Genomic DNA, 18,754 nt, shown 5'->3' with positions numbered 1-18,754 from the left:
AATGTTTATCGTTGTTAAACTGTGTTGCAACATGTATCTTGTTACATTTCAGCAAATAGAAACGTGTCCCTGAAGGCAACCATGCATCCGCAGACTTTGGTGATAGATCAAGGAAAATCAGCATTGTTGCGATGCAATGTGACAGGAGAATACTCAAAGCTTACATGGAGTAAAGGCGATGGTTTATTGTCATGGAAACACGAGGCAAATAAAGATCAATTGAACATCTCACATGCTACGGAAGAGGACCAAGGAACTTACTTTTGCATGGTCACGTACAAAGATGTCGTTGCTCGCGCAGCAGCCAATGTCATCGTGCAAAGTATGAACTTGTTTGACTAATGGTAGAAATAAATTGCGTCACAATCACAAATCAACGAAGGCAATATATGTTAGGACCAAATAATCGGTAACCGATTTTAAGATGTTCGCTTATGATACTTTACCTAAGCCTTCAGTAAATACCCTGCATGAATACAGACATCGTATGAACAACTAGACTTTCTATTCTTATCTGATAAATCTATAATATGTTATTTTCGTCAAAATTAGCTAATAAAGATAGCAAGCATGATGACGTCTATCAGTTGTATGCAAGCAGTTGGATATTCTCGTGTGACAATTAACTTATTCTATCTTTTTGTAGAAGCTGTTTTTCCAAAGCTGGTTATTCTTCCAAAAAGAATTAGAAATGCATCTGTTGGAGACCATGTTCATTTCAGATGTTCTGTGACAGAAGGTAGACCAGTTGACGATATTATTTGGTACAAGGGAAAGGGCTCTCTTCTTGAAGATAGCAAGGAACAAGGAAACAGCAGTTCAGATTTAGTTTTAGAATTTCAAAAGGTTAAAAAGGAGGACGAAGGAGAATATTTCTGTGCTGCCGTCAACAAAGCTGGCTTTGCAAAGTCGAGCGCTGTTTTGAATGTTTCAGGTAATCTGCTAGTCTGAATTTGTTTCTAGTAGTTAGAAGTATTATGGCAATACCTTGAAGCTAATCGTTGACTTTGGAATTAAGTTTGAATATCTTCACCATTTGGGTCTAATCTTTGTAAATAAGTGCTAGCGCTAAATGCTTTGCCTGTGAGTAGCACAGCTTTGTGCTTTGACTTGAAAGTCGAATCGGATACCTCTGCGGTAGGTCAATGACTTTTAGGTTTTCCTCCTGCCCTTGTTGTGTCGCTCACATTTTTTCAAACTATTGCTATGGAAAACTTAGAAAAGTCTTTACAGAAAGCTTCAAGAAACTGGTTTCGAATGGTATCATATTTTCATGGCTTTAAAATGATACCATTCTAAACTTGGTTCTTGACGCTATTTGTAAAGACTACTGTGGGTAATTTTGGCTCCAATGATGTCAACTCATGAAATACAAACCGAATTTCAAGCAACTTGTGTTTCTCTTTTCACTCTATTTATTTTCGAAATGTTCCATACATCATTTTTGCAACTAAATTAAAATTTTCATGTTATTTCCTTTAATTTTTCACGTGTTCCAGGAAAACCAAGAATTGTATTAACGCCTCGAGGAACATATAATACATCAAAGGGTGGCTATATCATATTTGAGTGTGAGGCATCTGGTTATCCTGTTCCAAAGGTTGAATGGGTTTTGCCACGGAATAGCACAATGAAAAAAGCTACAATAACATCCTGGCCAGGATATGCAAGAATAGAGATGAAGGAGACGGCAAATGCTAGTGGAGAGTACATCTGCAAAGCTACAAATGTGGAGGGAGAAGCTACAGACTGGGTGACTGTCAAAGGTAATATGGTTAAAACTTTTTTATTGGATTACCTGACACCCTCCAATAACGGATATCTCAAATAACAGGCACCTCTGAATAAGGGACATCTCAAAGCGATGAATACCATCATAAAGCTAACACCTCCCAGTAACGGACAAATACCTTTAAAACACTATTCCTTCCAGTGGTCGAAGCTTTGTTAAAATAATCTCAATACCATTAACCCTGTGACACAACAGACAGTAACTCTGATATCATAGATTCTGGCAATAGCGGCGCCAGGGGGCACTGCGGGGACACGTCACCCCCACCCCCCCCAGTTCTCGGCAGGATCAATTTTGTATTTCTTTAAATTTCTATGAGAAAATGTTTGGAGAGGGCTAATATTTTGCAACATACTTTTATCGATGTTATCCTATGTTTTTCAAACTGCCTTTACATTTTCAAAAAAATTGTCATGGGCGTTGTCCTCAGGTAAAATTGGCGTTCCTTATTGGTAATAGGGCGTTTTTTAGTGCAATTTATTAAGAATAACATACTCATTTTGAAAATTCTCTTTCACGCCCTGTTTGTGATTAACTACCCCCTCTCCCCTCATTTGAAAGTCTTTCGGTAGAGCCTCAAATAAATAGATATAGACCGGCGTGCTTCTGAACTCTTGTACTTTACTCAATATTTTGGAAACTTTTAAGGAACATTTGAAGATAGCACAATGAGGGACGCCATTTTGCCCCTTTGCCCCCCCTTGCGATCTCTTCCCCAGCACGCCACTGTTGCTCTGGTACCGTAGTTTACGGAGGTGCTGCCATTCGTCTGGTACTGTTGTTTACGGAGGCTCCACTGTAGGACATCGAGCCGAATGAACTATAATTTTTTTGCAGATCTGACAACTTTAAAGGTTTACCACTTGTCAAAGAAAGTGAATAATAAAAGAATGTCTTGCTGTATATAGCATTTCTGATAGAAGCTGTGTTTTCGTATTTCAATATCTGTTTTTCCAAACTTAGATACATTTTAAAAATACCAGCACTCCAAAAAAATTTTAGAGTAACTTTATCACAAGTGCTATAGAAAATAATGAGCAACAGCCCATGTTGATGTTGCTAGGACTCGCCAAATTCCTAAATAGTCTTCTAGGGTAAATTTAATTCAAATTCACCACGTTTTTTGAGTTGATGATATTTTCTTATTATTCAGTGAACAGAATGAATATGAGTCCTGTTGTAAAAGTCGAGCCAGCTTTAGTCATCGCAATTTCTGGAGAAGAGGTGGAACTCAAGTGCAACCTTTCAGGAGTTCCAACACCAGAATTCGCCTGGATAAAACTGCGAAGGAATGCAAGAAGTGTTCTTTTGTCGAAGAGAAATACTTTGGTATTGGAGGATGTACAGGAAAAAGACGAAGGCACCTACGCTTGTCGTGCCTGGAATAAGTTTGGCACAGCTGAGGCTAGGACTAGGTTAAGAGTGACTGGTAAGGATAATCTACTCTCATCCCTTTCGTTGCTTAATATAGGCTTTAGTTGCACTTTTATACTTAATATGGATATACTTTTGATCAAGATCGACTATTGACCATACTAAGTATATGTGACTGTGACTGTTTCCTTTAGAGACAGTTAAAAAGTAGATGTTCCTCGAGTCGCAACCACCTGTTCACCAAATAGTTGGCACCCTACCTCTCATCTTAAGAGCATTGTATTCCTTACATTCTAAATGCCTTTTTTTGTAAAATATCTTTAAATGAACAAAGCGTAACCTACTTATCATACACTCCCCTCACAAAAGTATTGCACCACCTTGTTCAAAATGGCGGCATTTTTTGTCAATATTTCTACAATACAAAACATTTGAATGCATGAATTGGGTGAAATAGGCATATCTTATAGCAAATTTCGGCGGGAAAAGTTTGCAAATTTTATTGACGCCATATAATACCTAGCTAGAAATGTAAATTTTAAGCAAAAACATTATTGTTTGAAAAAGTGTAGACCACGCCGAAGGGAGAAAATTCATCAAATGAGATGCGAGTCCCTACAAAATTTTTACAGGGAAGTGGTCTTTAGTTTTTGAAAAATTGTTGACCATGTTAGATGCAGCCACACAACAGCTTCAATAAATCAAAAAAGGTTTCTCAAGAGTGCTTTAGTAGTAATAAACCGAGAAGTGGGTTAATAAAAAAAATTGACGTTAGAGGGGTAGCGATTTTGTCTGTTTTATTTCACCATGTTTACACCAAGGGACAGTAAAAGACATGAAACTCAACGCTGAGCAATGTTTTGCAGCTCAAAATTCTTCCAAACAAAAAATAACGAGTGTCTTACACAAATATAAAATAGAAATTCACCTGCGTAAAAGGAAACCATTTTTACAACGATTTATTTCCGAACAAGATAAATTCAAGTTTTTCCGTGGCGTCGTTCAAGTCCAGATTTGTACATCGTTGAAAATGTTTGGCTTCGTATGAAAAACAATCCGAACCATGATTTTAAAGGTTCTTGAAGAACCAAAGAATTGTTAATTAAAAGAATTCTTCAGGTTTGGAATGAAATTTCACAATAATACGTTGCCCAACTATATGCAACCAATTCAAGGAGGCATAAAGCGGTTTCAAAGTTCATAGCTCCTATCAAAATATTAAAATTTGAAACTGTTAAAAGACGTTTTGAAACCGTTTTTTTGAAAAAAGTTTTTCTAAAAAGATTGAAGTTTTGATTGGTGGTTGTTTCACTTCCGACACATTCCCATTCGCCACTTAAACACAATCAATTCGCGCAACAATAGTTTTTCGATAATTCCTGTGCCATTTTCCCTCCTTCGAGGTGGTGCAATACTTTTGTGAGGGGAGTGTATAAGGCGAATATACCAATTACTTTACAGCAACGTAAGATAACAATAGTTTAATATCAAAACTCATATTGAAATAAATATGAAATTTTCCTTGATTTTTTACACAAATTTTATTGAAAAATCGAAGCCTTGTGCCCTCTTTCATTAGTTCCTCCTACGGTTGTGGTATCACAGACCTCAGTTGTAATTCTCAAAGGAAGGTCATTCAGGCTGCACTGTAAGGCTACAGGCCATCCAGAACCAGTAATCAATTGGACGAGACCCAACATGGATACAGCAAATGCGTTTGACATGAATCCTCAAGCATTTGAAGTTCTTGATGCAGGGCTCAAGCACGCAGGGACGTATAAATGTGCTGCTAAAAATATTGGAGGCATTTCATTCAGTTATGTCAACGTGACAGTTCTCGGTATGTAGGAGAAGGTTTTTTAAAATTTCGATTTTGATATTTACAGTTTTGATTATCGTATTTCTGATACACGAAATTGTTGATCTTTGCGATATTGCCATTCACCATTTATATATTCGAAATTTTTATACTTGCATCTTTTAAACGTACTTTTGCGTCGTAGATATAAAAACATTGCTCATGTTATTCAAGTAAAAGATTTCTATCTCACTTTGTCTAGTTTTGTCTTAAGATAATATCTGGGGTGTTGGAATTTTATCTGTATCCTGATTATAGTCATATGCATTCCAAACAATTTTTCATTTACAATACAATTTTGCTCATTCTGATAGCAATAATTTAATATCACTCAATTCATGTCACTGGTAAACTTAATTTTTTTCCCATCGTTTCATTTTTTAAAGTTATTATCTTTCTCAACTGATTAATCTTGAAAAGCTTTGGAAGATATTATCTGAGTTCTAGACAAGTATATTTTTGGAATACATCGAATTTGGTGTAGAAATTCAAAGGTTCTTTATTGGAAAGTATTGAAATCGGACATAAAAATCTCTAGCTCATTATAGATAAAGCAATGCTCTAGCAAGTAAGAACATGCTGGTATGAATGGCTCAGCAATAGATCTTTTTGCCACTGTACAGTTTTCTAAACAAATTGAAATATTTATATAGCCATGTTCGCAAACGGAATCTCAGAACTATTTTCCATAGTTCTTCCTTCTAAAATTAAAGTTTCACCTCACCAGGCTGGTTTTTCTCAGAATTAATAAACATTATTTTTCTTGCAGTACCACCAGTAGTACTTTCATCGTCTGAGCAAGAGAACATAGAAAAGTTGGGAGATAACATTTCTTTCTTCTGCAATGTCTCTGGATACCCTGATCCGAAGATTAAGTGGCTAAAAGACCACGACACTGACTTGTGGGTGGATGGGCCTATTTTGAGATTGGTTAATCTGACATCAGAGTCACAAGGGCAGTATAAATGCATTGCAAGTAACCTGGCAGGCCAAACCCAATCTGTCTTCAGCTTAGCAATAGAAGGTAAGTAGTAACGTTTACTTTAACGCTCCCATGTTCTTTTGAAAGCATTCAGAATCTGATGACGTGTGTCTGCCATCCCCGATATTAAACATATTGGTAACATTTCTTTCTAAGAAAACTTTGTTCCCTTTTTCGTCCACTTTGTGCTAACCAATCTAAACACCGAACCTAAATTCACCTATCCCAGTGCAAAAAGTAAATATATAAATTAAAGAGGTTTAAGGTGGCACAAAAGACAAAGGCACTTTTCTCCGACACTCTGTAAACGTCGTTTAATGATCAAAAGTAAGTAGTATATTTATAACATGAGAGGAAGAAAGGCGCGTGTGATTGGCTCTTTTTAAACCAATCAGCGAACTCTAGCCTCTGACCTAGTTGAAGGGTCCAAGAGAGAAGACGAATTCTTTCTGTCTAAACTAGTCGGAACCTTTTGTTTTGATATGAACAGATTAGAAGATTCCAAAACTTCTAAGTTAAAATACGACATTGCCTTCTACAAACAAGGCAGGAACATATTGGGACTGGGAAAAGAAAGTAAATAAAGCAGAGGAAAGAAAGGAGATTAGATTGTCATATATGTGTATTTTTCAAGTGCATGGCTTTCGAAAGAAATTTTAAACTCTTTGTCAGATATGTTGACTTAATCAACATATCTGGATGGCAAAGATTAGCTAAATTACAACAACTTGCCCTGGGACAGGCTTTTTTACGAAAATAGACTTCTTTTCTTTTCTACACAAAATAGACTTCTCTACAAGAAAGAAAACATCCTTTCGGAAATATTTTCACATGTAACTTCAATGTTCTATTATAAATTTGAAGGGTGAAGATTGTTAAGCATGAGAACGAGCAATGTAGTGATATGAAAATAACAAGGGGGCTCAACAACAAAATATATAAATTGGTATCTTTTGGCAATAACTAAACTGAGCTCCCTAGGCCATAAAAGAAGGGGAAATTGATATGGATGTCAAGGGCTAAAAACGATCCCAGCGTACACAATTATCAATTAAAAAATAAAACTCAAGTTAAAAGTATTGATTTCAGTGATAAAATTTAGCGAGAAGGATTTGGGGGTGTTGATAATGATCAAAGTTTGGTGCCACAACCTTCAGATGACTGGAATATGATAGAAACGCCCATTTTTAAAATTCAGTTTTTAAGTTCAAGATAAAGTAGATAAATAAATTAAATTTTTCGTATCATTTCATTTCAACTGCCTGCCAAAAATTGTTTTTTTACCGAATTGAAGCAAAATTTCCCGTAGGGCACAAAAATAGCTTGGGGGTATCACACCCCTACCCCCTGTTACTCCGTCCCTGATCAAAAGTGTATGTACTTTATCTTATTCCAAGCAAATCAATCTGCAACTGCAAAAAGGCCCCAGAGGCTAAAAACAACAATGGAGCAAATTTTTGAGTGGGGGGGGGGGGGGGGAATAGGAGGATGGCTCTGAACAAATTGGTAGACCATTATGGTGGTTTGCTCATACATCAACATTTAACATCATACATCAGCGAAAAAGTAGGAGGGGGGCTACCTTCCGGGCTCGGGCGGGCTCGGTTAAGAATTAAATTATTTTGAAGTGCTTTTGTATAACGCACCAATAAGACATTAATCTGACTCGAAGAATTTTGCGTGGAGTGCCCAAATGATTTTAATGTATTAAGCAATCTTAAACAAAATATTGAATCAAGGAAGAAAAAGTGTCCACCGAGCCGGATTCGAACCAGCGACCTAAGGATTTCATGGTTGTTTATGCTCTACAGTCCTCCGCTCTACCAACTGAGCTATCGGTGGGACACAAGCATCGAAAGGCTAACAACATAAGGGTCAAACTGCTAACAACAATCTGTAGCACGGTGTTGGACAAAAGGCATGGCAGTGCGGATAAAAATACAAAAGTACTTTGAAAAATGAAATTCAAAGTCAAATTAATTTAATATTTAGCAATCATTTTACAATATTTAAAGTCAATGAAGTGTTTCACAATTAAACAATAACTAAAATTTTAACAATAAAATTTAAGGATATTTGGAGGAACCGAAACGGTTTCGAGCCCCATCCTCTAAATTTCAGTGAATACAGTAATATGATTATACTAACAGTGAAAATGATTAATAATAACAACAATCTAGGTATCTAAACATTACAAGATAATATGAATTCGAATTTTACATTTAGAACAATAACAGGACAATTGTATAATAATGAAGATAAAAATTACCACAAAACAAAATGAGAAATGGGGTGCAAAATAAGGAGGAAAGAAAGTAAAATGGAGAGGGGAGACACGTACATTCTCTTTAGATTAATAATAAAGAAATCAAACATAGATTTTTATGTTCAGATTTCATTATACTTTTGTAGAAGCCACCTTTTGTAGTAATTGATCGCTTTTTGCGGTTAGTTTTGGCTTGGGGAGATTGCAAATTTCTTTTTTGCAGTTTGTCTTGTATTGTAGCTTTGCCTTGAAGTATTTATTTCGAGCAGATCACAAAAAATTTCATTTGAGATTCTGCATTTATGTCATACATAAATTTTGCACTTTGCAAAGTGTAACTGTCGTCAAAGTTTAATATACGAAATTTACGAAAAATTGGTTCGGAGCCATGGAAAAATTGCAGTATTTTTATCAAAGTTCTTTAATTTTATAGCTTTGTTAAGATTTTCACTAACAGATTTAAGACAGGACTTACTACCACTTCCCCAATTGATTAAAGCCTAGTTGATATGAGACTCAATAGAAGAAAGCCCTGAAAAAGTCTGTAAAAGACAACACAAATTAGTAGCCAGCAAAATTTGAGTTCAGAAATATTCTGCTGCCAAACAGGGAAATGGAGGGACCATTGAAAGTGGAGAAGGTGGTATCTTAGAGACGGCCAAGACCAAAGAAAAATCCGAGGCACTATTTTATTTCTAAAACAGAGTACGAAATAAAAAGAGAGCAACCTGTGTGATTATTTGATCTATTTACTAACTTATTTAGGTATATTTAGGTATATTTAGGAATATTCTTTCAATCAATACAACAGCTTCTTGTTACTCACATCGATGTACACTCTGAACGAAAGGTCACCCTTTCTTTCTTTCCCCAACGCCTGTCGCTAGAGTTTTAGCATGACTTCTCCTTTCCCAGTTTTTCTTGGAAATCGATAATCAAGGTTTTTTTTGAGAATCGTCAAATCGTCTATTCTGAGCTGTTTAGTGATTTGTTAAATTTGAGTATTGGAGATGCCTTTTTAGCCATTCTAGGATGTTAATTTCAAATTTTGTCTCTTTTATTGACTATACTTGCAAACATTGACTTGACTTGACTGCTCCTTTTCATTTCTGGCCCCTTCAACGTCGGGTCCCTTCCATATCTGATTTTTTCAACACTTACTCACTTAAACATCTGGTCCCTTTAGCATATTCTCACTTCAAAATCCTGTTCCTTCAGCTCCCAAGAACGAATAACTCAGCTTCAATTACTTAAGCTGCTCTGCAATGTGCATCAAACTTAATCACACAAGTGCCATTTATATGGAAGTTTCAATGCACTTGTAAGAATTGCTCTTCTTCCTACTCATTTAAGGGGTATTGTATTAAAACAGTTGTGTTTTAATTATTTTAGAAGTACCAACTGCGAACATTATAGAGGATATTGGTACTGGATCATTGGTTATTCCTGCTGGGAAGAATATAACATTGAACTGTTTGTCTTCTGGAAACCCCGAGCCTGTGGTAAGATGGGGGAAAACAGAAGGAAGACTGCCCAAAAGTTTCATGGTGGAAGGTGGTAGATTGAAAGTCATAAATGCCAGTGTAGATGACGCTGGGACATTCCGCTGCACTGCATTCAACTCGCTTGGCTATGTTCATGCCGATATTCGTCTTATTGTACAAGGTAAGCCCCGGATAAGCTGTAAACTTTGGGAACTGGATTTCAGGGGATCTTTTCGCATACAAACTAGTAGATACTTTCCCCCACTTGGCCCTAAAATGTCCTCATTGGTAGCCCAGTGAGTCCTCACTTGTAGGTACCTTTTTTTAAAATGCTTTAACAAACAATTTTAACGATTTCTGTTTACTGTTGTTTTGAGCTGTCTTGCTTCCTATATGCAGCGTCACAGACAATTATTAACGATACATACTCTCGTGTTTTTCGTTCTGCATAGTGGCCATTTTTCACTATATCCCCACCAGTAGAAATTGCTTGAAAAGCTCCTTTTGAGCGCGGAAGGTGTAGATGTACTAAGTCTATGCAGAGTCAATAGAAAAACTATGGTCTGGAAGGCCAGTGAAGATCAAAATAACATCTTTTTGTTAGCGTCGTAAATCGATCACGTGACATTTACCGCGGACAGTCTTCCGCTGTTGACATATCATTGCCAGGTTTGTATATCATCGTAAAACCTTTGAATCAAATCGTAAAAAATTTAAGTCAAATCCCATATTTAAGTCGTTTTTACAACTCTGATACCATGATAAACATTTTTTGAAATGCCTGGAGATAACTGTGCTGTTTTTTGGCTGTGGATCAAGCCGCAGGACGAAAGGATTGGGTATTTTCCAGCTTTCAGCGCCGAGCAACGACTGTCGAAAAAAATGGAAAAGAGATCTCCTGAACGAAATCACAAAAAGCCGGGTTGTTGACAAGGCTTTCGAAGAAAACATCGAAAATGATTCAGTGTACCTTTGCGAAAAACATTTTCAGCCAGATGACATCGAAATATGTAAGTAATAATAAGTGGCTGATAATTAACAAATGTCATATCTTTATACTCTAACGCTAATAGTTGGGTCATCTAGACACCTAGCTAATTTCCTCTATGACTTTAAATGCAATTAGAGACTGTCGATAAATTATGTTACTTGTTGGTTGGATGGATTTATAAACGTTGTTGTCGACTGGTTTAATGGAACAGTAACTTTTCTGCACTTGATTACATTCGTAATATTTTCAAATACTCCAATTACCACTACCTTTTTAGCATCAAGTTTGAATACATTTCCCTCTACAACGATGCTCCCTTTGTTATGCTGTCAAATTTTGAAAAATGCAACTAATAGATTCTAAATCCTTTACAGAACTTTTGCTTTGAGCACCAATAACGTTTGTGGCTTCAAAAAATTTACCATAGAATTTTTATCCAGCATTTATTATCCAAGTTTTTAGGACACATTTTCTTTTATTATTGGTTGTTTTTAAATATATTCTGCCTGTAAAAAAAGCCTTTCCTAAAGAATTTCAACTTTTGAATACGTCCCTACACCTCTTTAGTATTGAGCTTTTAATATGGTTATATGAATTGTGCTCTATTCATACTGCTATTTTTATTTACTTATTTCAACTTTCAAGGAGTTATTATGATAATTTACTTTGTTATTCTGTGTATAATTCTATTTTCCTCTTTTTGCAACTTGTTTTCCATCATGCAGTTATTTTTATTACCATATCGAAAGCTGTCAAATTTTCTTATTGGAGCAAAGTGAATTGCAATGATTCAAAAATTATTTCCTAATATGTTCATTATGTTTTCATTTGTTCATTATTGACTCATTAAATTGTTTATTTGTTATAGTTGAGTCTGGAAAAAAGAAAATGAAAGATGGTGCTTTACCAACAATTAACATGCCTAAACAAAAAAATGGTGGGAATGAACGTCAACCATTAGTTAGGAGTATTTCAACAGAACAACAACCAGCGCCAGGCCCAACACATTATTACAATAGCTTTAAAGAGCTTTGTCAAAGATTTGAAGGTTTTTAGTGCCTTATTAAACGGTCTGTAATTTTCCAAGAAGATAAAGTGCTTTTGAGAAGAAATAAAATCCCTTATGTTGTTCCAAAATATGAGATAACAATTGATGATAGTCTTGGCTACAGTATATCTGTTTTTGGTTGGCTGTTACCAGATGACCACATGCTTTATCTAGGTCATAAAAGGTCTGTTTGGAACGTAACTTTTTCTAACCTTGTGAGCCAACTAGCGTCATTCCAGCTTTTTCCTGGTATTTCTGTCACTGACAGATTAAGCAATGTTGTCAACCATGTTGTTCCTAAACAACTGGATCCATTCACAGAAGAAAGGAACCCATTTCCATCACACGAATACCATAGAGCAATAAACTGTGAAGTCCTTATAACAATCGATAAATACAGTTCTTGTTGTTAACAGGACCCTTTGGCAAAGCATCCAGGGTTGCAAACGACAAGCGTATGCCAATTCCAGCCAAACTAAAGGCACCAATCTCTGGTACATCAACAGAGCGGATAAAATTGACTTTGAATCAACAACGTCTGAAATGTGTTGAACTTCAAGGCAAGGATGACTGAAATGGAAATTGAATTGGAGAAAGCCTCAGTTGAAATTGATGCAGAGTTGAGCAGTGACTTTTTTCACGTTCTTGCTCGTGCCGAAATGATACCATTCGTGAAATTATTTTGGGAGGAACAAAAGAAAATGATTGGCAAGTCAAAATCAGCTGTTAGATTTGACCCAATGATGATAAGATTTTGCCTTTCGCAAGCACAAAAATCTGTTTCAAGCTATGACGAATTTCTTGACACATTTGAAGAAGTATTGCATTTGCCACGTTGTAGAGTTCTAAAAAGTTACAAGAGTTGGGTCCATCCAGAAGCAGGTTTCAATGAAGAAGTTGTTTTGGGATTGAAAAGAAAAGCAGAAAAGTTCTTTGGTGTTGAACGCTATGTTGTCATTCTTTCTGATGAGATGAGGATAAGATCAAATCTTGTCTTTGACACACATAGTGATGAACTAATTGGTCTGCCCAAATATTTCCGATTTTTGGGAAGCTGTAGGCATACTAGAGATGCAGTGCAACTTGTGGGACATTGCTGCTACTTCTGATGGTGCATCTCCAAATCGTAGACTTTATCGATTGCATAAACTGCTAGATGGATATGCCGACAAGAGTGTATGCTACCGTACAATAAATCTGTATGCCAGGTACAGATTTATTTATCTTCTATCTGATGCTCTGCATCTCATAAAGACAGCAGGGAACTGTTTTTGTCATTCAGGAGATGGAAAATGCACTAGATATATGTGGAACAATGGATCCTATATTATTTGGAAACACATCAGAACCTTATATATGGCAAATTTAGACAGAAGTCTGGAACTGAAGCCCCGATTGACTGCTGATCATGTCAACTTAACATCATACTCAGTAATGCGTGTAAATCTTGCAGCGCAAGTTTTGAGTTCCACCGTAGCTGCAATATTGAAGAAGCATGGTCCGCCAAAAGCTGCTGGAACTGCAGAATACTGTAAAAGGATCGACAAGTCCTTTGACTGTTCAAATGTCAGGAACACAAAAGAATATCAGCTGAAGTGCAAATCATTTCTAGCCCAATAAACCAATGCAAATGGTGAACGTTTTAATTGGTTGGAAAATGAATCCCTCTCTTATCTCTTTACATGGAAAGAGAATAAAGAAAAAGGAATGGAAATTTCACCCAAAACGCTAGAAAAGGAATGTTTATTTCAAGCCAGACAATGGAGGGGTTCCAAATTATAGTTTTTGCAGTAATTGAGCTGTTGAATATTTGCTGTCGCATGGAATGGAATATGTTTTAATTGAGAAGTTTTGTCGAGATCCTGTTGAGGGATATTTTGATGGTAAGAGGAAAATGGGTCGCAGGTCAGATAATGCGGACATGTACCAGGTTGGGTATAATAACAATGCTCTTTATGTTCAGAGAAATGTTGATGCCATCGCAACAACACAAAGGGCAAACAGTGAAATTCAAAGCGATCAGCATGGATAGAAGTAGACAACGAACCAATTCCGAAACGTAAATAACATTGAACATAACTTTAAATTTATAATGAAACATTAACCATTGCTGAGATCATAAATGTAACATGAAAGTATAGCTTCATTAAAATGTTTTGTTTATAACAGATTGTCATTCCTGAATCTAAGGGCTACTGGACCTTTAATTTCTTTTCATGAGGCCCTAGACTTGCTTTTCCTTTACTTTGAATCTTTGGATAACATCCTTTGCATATGAAAAAGAGCGGACCCCAACATGCAATTTAATGATAATTGTTAACAAGTCAGACGGTAATATTTTGTTGTAACACTCTTAACCTGTTTTATAATGCGAAATAATTTCTGGGTTTTCTATACATTTCTCCGCAGTTTTTTTGCATTTCGCCTGGGTGATGAAAGACGTCATTTTTCCACCTTTACGAATCTGTATACAGTCCTGGCTTTCTTTTGTCATATAACTTTTTCGATTTTCTAAACTTTCTATGCAAGTGATTAAAAACATATCCACCTAGATAGCCAAGGGCATCTTTCTCTTCCTGGCTAAGCTTCATCTGGTTTGGGTTTAATGTAGCAACAGCATCTAATGACTTTTTGTAATAAATCAACAAGCCATTAGCAACTTTTGTGGCCAAAAATGTTGAAGCATTTGTTGTTAAAGGTGGAAAATAATCCACTGAGTGCAAAAAAACTTGGCATAGAATCTTGCATAAAAATTTTCCGTATCATCTTGTTTTTGCAATATCCTATAAATCCCCTGTATATCTTTGTACAGATTAGACTCTTCTGTTAACAAGACACGAAAGCTTTTGACTTCGTCAATCAAAGGAAAGCATTTATTTTTTGAAGCTGTGGTTAAGGCATTCATGGCAACATCATAAAGTGTACCTGCAGAAATTTTGTCTTCTTGTGCAGTATCATCTGCCCTCGTCTTTGTTTCTTTGGTTGTGATGTGCTTTGCAGTTGTGTGCCTGTTAAAACCACCTATGCTTTTGCATTCTTTCTTGCACACAGAACAAGTAAACTGACCGAACTGAACCTAAAGTAAGAAATATTTTGAACATTAAAAATGTCTTCCCTCTCTTGACCTTTACTAGCAGGGTGCATGGGGCCAAAGTCCCCCTGAAATTGAATTGCCTTTTTCATTGCAAGGAAATTTAAATTCAAATGAGCTTTGCATGAAGTGCCTTTTTAATCAATTCCTTTAGTCCTCATATAAATTGTTTAAAAAGTGTTTTTTACATCAACTTTTTAAAGAAAAAATTAAAATAGAGAACCACAAGAAAATGATATAAAAATACAGTGATGCATTGTGTGAAAGCGTATACATAATGTACCTGCCTTGTGTTTCGGTTTTGATGTAAAAAATTAAACAAATGATGGTTCCTGGACTAGAGTCATGGAAACAATAGATTTTCAGAAAATTTTTGCCTTAAAAATCAAATTCAAGCAGTACAAAACTGAGCCCATTTTGTTAGGCCTTCATAAAACTTCAAACATTAAACTGAAGTATCCTAGTGTACCCGTTCTTCACTCATCTCTTCGCTTTCCTCTTTAAAAGGCCATTGGATACCTTCTTCTTCATCTAATGCATCTAAAATAGCATCTAAGTTTTCGCCATAAATGACAAGTGATTCAGAAATATCAGGCTTATTGCTCTTCCTTACAGATTCTCTTTCAGCGACAGCAATGATCCATAACTCCTGTGCACGGTTATAGTCAGGTGACATCCCCAAACAACATGCCCGCGGCATCTCTTGTCTCCCTTCCGCGGCATCTTCTCCGGTCTTCTAGATCATAGTTTTTCTATCGACTATGGTCTGTGCCAAGCTTTTGGTATTAGAAGGTAACGTAGATTTGAGAATAAATTTTGCTTTCCCTCACTCCACCCGTCTTCTTCGCAGACGTCCACAGAAGCATAACAAATATCAACTGCTCTCTCATTCATAAAATAGGCTTACCTTTCCATAAACCATGTTTTAATTTGGTTTTTTCATACCAAAGACTCGCCCCTTGTAAGTGCAGAAAGCAATGGTGCCCAGTGTGCGATGATCAGCAGGATGCTGATAAAGATAGCTGCTTCGGAGGAGTTTTTGGATTTTAAAACCTTCTCGTTTGAACGTTAAAAGAATTAACTTTCATGGCTGCTTGTAATAATTCAAAAAGTAGAAGAGGTTTCAGCTTTTTTGGCCTATTTTGTAAGAACAATTTAAACATTGTCATGTTGATTGCCCTTTGAAATATAGATAAACAAATTTACCCGGTGATAACCATTGCAGGGACAGATTTCTATCGTGCAGATGGAGTTTTTCCATTTTTTCAAAAGACCAATTACAAGCACTATGTTACTAGTGAAAATTGAATTTTTTATTGTGACTAGTAGGTTTAAATTTCATTTGCTGTCTTGAGAATGAATAACTTTTACTGGCCTGTTAAGTTATGAAATGGTTTGCAGCTAGTATCCTCACTGGTGATAAAAAATTTCTAGATCCCTAATAAGCCATTCCTATAAGAAAGACTCATTTGTTGACTCGCTATTAACGTTTTGAATTACAATACATGGTGAGATTTAATTCTATCTCTAGCTGCAATCTGCTCATGAAAATTTTAACGACTAGTTTCATCTGTCTGCCATAAGATAGACTAGAGTAATGATGAACCTGATCTTTGCAGCAAGGCTTATCTCAACACCAAATCTTATAATAAGGCTGTTCTTTACATGTGCTAATAAAAATTGAAGTGATCGACATAACATATTTAGAATGATGATAACTATTTATGTTATCATTGGTATTAATGTTAAAAAACGTATATTATCTGCTAATAGCTTTCAATACAGAATTACTATCAGCTAGTCATGATTACTGTTCATATTCATAATCTCTGTGATAACACATAAACAAGATAATTACTTAACACTCTTTTTTTCTAAAGCCGTAATTTCAACGAAACTGAATTCACGAAAATTACTGCAGGCATATTGTGATTACCCTGTATTAATTACATGAAAACGAATTAGGAGAGCAGGTGCTGGCTTATTTTATCGTTCTAAAGAACTGTGTGCAATGTTTCTCAATTTGTTTCTGATTAAAGTATTAAATAGACAAAAGTATATATATTTCATTAACTATGTTGAAGCTGAATTTTATACACAAAGTACGCATGAGGAAATTCGTAATTCTAAACATCTTAAAATTTTGCAGGCCTTTTTAAAATATACAATAAAAACAGAGTGAATACGAATCAGTTAACTTAGCCTCTGGAAGGAATAGTGTTTTGTTAATATCAGGCAGGCAACGATTCTTGGAAATTCAAAAAAACTTGCTCGTTTTTCAGTAACAAATGCTAGGAAAAAAGCTTATGGTGAGAACAGGTTGAATATACCCCAGAAATAGGTTTATTGGTTAATTTCGACTTAGTGGAGATGATTCTGTAAAGTTGGGGGCATTTTTGTTCGAGACGGCAGAATTAGGCCAACCAGTAATAAACCACGACGGGGCTACCGTGCATAAATAATTTTAAAATGAAAAAATGGAAATGAAAAAAAAAATGAAAACCACCATTGAGATTGACAATAGAGCAACTATGTTACTTGCAGATCCTTGCGTATTCCCAATTAACTAATCTTTTAATGTATAATCTTCTATTTGAAAGGTTGGCTACGATGACCCTCCATCTCATTCTATCCTCAGACACTTTTTTAGCACTTTCAATGCTCTCACACCCGCTCCACTCCTTAACATCATCTCCCCAAGTTCTTTGTGGCCTCCCTCGATCTCTTTTCTTCTCTTTCATACCTTCCAGAACGATTCTAGGTAAAAACCCAGATAAACTTCTCATTACATGCCCTGTAAATCTCATCTTTCTCTAAATTCATCTTCAACCAAATATTTTCTGCTACCCACGATGCCAAGCACTTTTCCATATAACTTGATAAAAAGATCGCTAATAAAAAAGGGGAAGATGTTAAAAATGCCAGTCTAATGAATAACCCTGAAACTGATTTATCATTTGATGGTATAAATAGTACCTCTTTCTGTAAGGCATTTATAAATTAAAATAAGGCCAAGTAATCCTGTAGGTAGAACTGTCTTTTATGGAGTATAACTTTACTTTATTTGTCTATTCCCTGTTTTTGAGAAATGTCATTTCTTTCTAGGTGCTCCAACTGTTGAGGTGTATCCAAAATCAATACAGGTTCAAATAGGCAAAGAAGCCCGTGTGTCCTGCTCGGTTACAGGAACACCTACGCCAGCAATATCGTGGAAGAAGGTTGATGGTCATATGCCTCCACATGTTATCGAAGGCGATCAGCTAGTCATTCCGAGAGTAAGCAGTGTGGATAGCGGAGTATACATATGCATTGCTAGAAACAGAGCCGGTAGTGCAGAGGATCAAATAAAGCTCAGAATAACAGGTAAGATTTTGGTCTGCCAAATGCATTCTCTTTTAAATTAATTGCTACAAAAGTGAATGATAACAGCGTTTTTTTAATAAGAGTTGCATTTTCTAGATCGATTTTTATTCTAGCAATGATCGGCATCATTAGCTCCGATACTTTTTCTCGATTACCAAATTTCTCAGGAACGTACTTTTCAACTCTAACTCTTTAGAGACCGAAATTCCTGATACCCGTTTGATGCTCCATTATTGTGAATACCGTAGAAGCTCTATTAAGCCCCCCGGGGCTTCTTTATTCTTTTCAGTCCTAGAGGGGGGACGTTAAAGAGAGGGGGCTTATTAGAGAGAGGAGGCTTAATAAGAATTTAGAGTAAGAAATGTTTTAAAAATGCCCTTTTCTATTTTTTTGCTATAAAAAATATCATACAAATGTTCCCAGAAAATTTCGCTAAAAGCCCTGAAAATCTAATTATTCAATTATAACGCCTCATCTTCATCAGAGTCACCAGGATCAATTTATA

At 36.0% G+C, this 18,754-nt stretch overlaps 1 protein-coding gene, 1 non-coding gene and 1 pseudogene across 2 annotated transcripts in view; 1 reads left to right on the top strand and 2 right to left on the bottom strand.

The window, feature by feature from the left end:
- The window catches only part of LOC148957980 (basement membrane-specific heparan sulfate proteoglycan core protein-like), a 91,839-nt gene that overhangs the window by 13,289 nt on the left and 59,796 nt on the right, over nucleotides 1-18,754 (top strand). The window contains exons 16-23 of the mRNA XM_089113958.1: nucleotides 53-322; nucleotides 647-934; nucleotides 1,500-1,766; nucleotides 2,946-3,221; nucleotides 4,746-5,006; nucleotides 5,794-6,048; nucleotides 9,665-9,937; nucleotides 17,992-18,249. Coding sequence (XP_088970084.1) covers nucleotides 53-322; nucleotides 647-934; nucleotides 1,500-1,766; nucleotides 2,946-3,221; nucleotides 4,746-5,006; nucleotides 5,794-6,048; nucleotides 9,665-9,937; nucleotides 17,992-18,249 — 2,148 coding nt within the window. The remainder of the gene's footprint in view (nucleotides 1-52; nucleotides 323-646; nucleotides 935-1,499; nucleotides 1,767-2,945; nucleotides 3,222-4,745; nucleotides 5,007-5,793; nucleotides 6,049-9,664; nucleotides 9,938-17,991; nucleotides 18,250-18,754) is intronic.
- Nucleotides 7,758-7,848, bottom strand: Trnay-gua (transfer RNA tyrosine (anticodon GUA)). The gene is given in 2 exon segments: nucleotides 7,758-7,793; nucleotides 7,812-7,848. It is a non-coding gene; the product is annotated as a tRNA-Tyr (tRNA).
- On the bottom strand, nucleotides 14,020-15,651 carry LOC148957982 (uncharacterized; annotated as a pseudogene).

The sequence above is a fragment of the Rhopilema esculentum genome, chromosome 19 (assembly GCF_057945365.1).
Source record: "Rhopilema esculentum isolate cy_ngs chromosome 19, ASM5794536v1, whole genome shotgun sequence".
Classification (NCBI taxonomy): Eukaryota; Metazoa; Cnidaria; class Scyphozoa; order Rhizostomeae; family Rhizostomatidae; genus Rhopilema; species Rhopilema esculentum.
The sequence above is the reverse complement of the archived record's forward strand: the minus strand, read 5'-3'. Positions and strand labels throughout refer to the sequence as shown.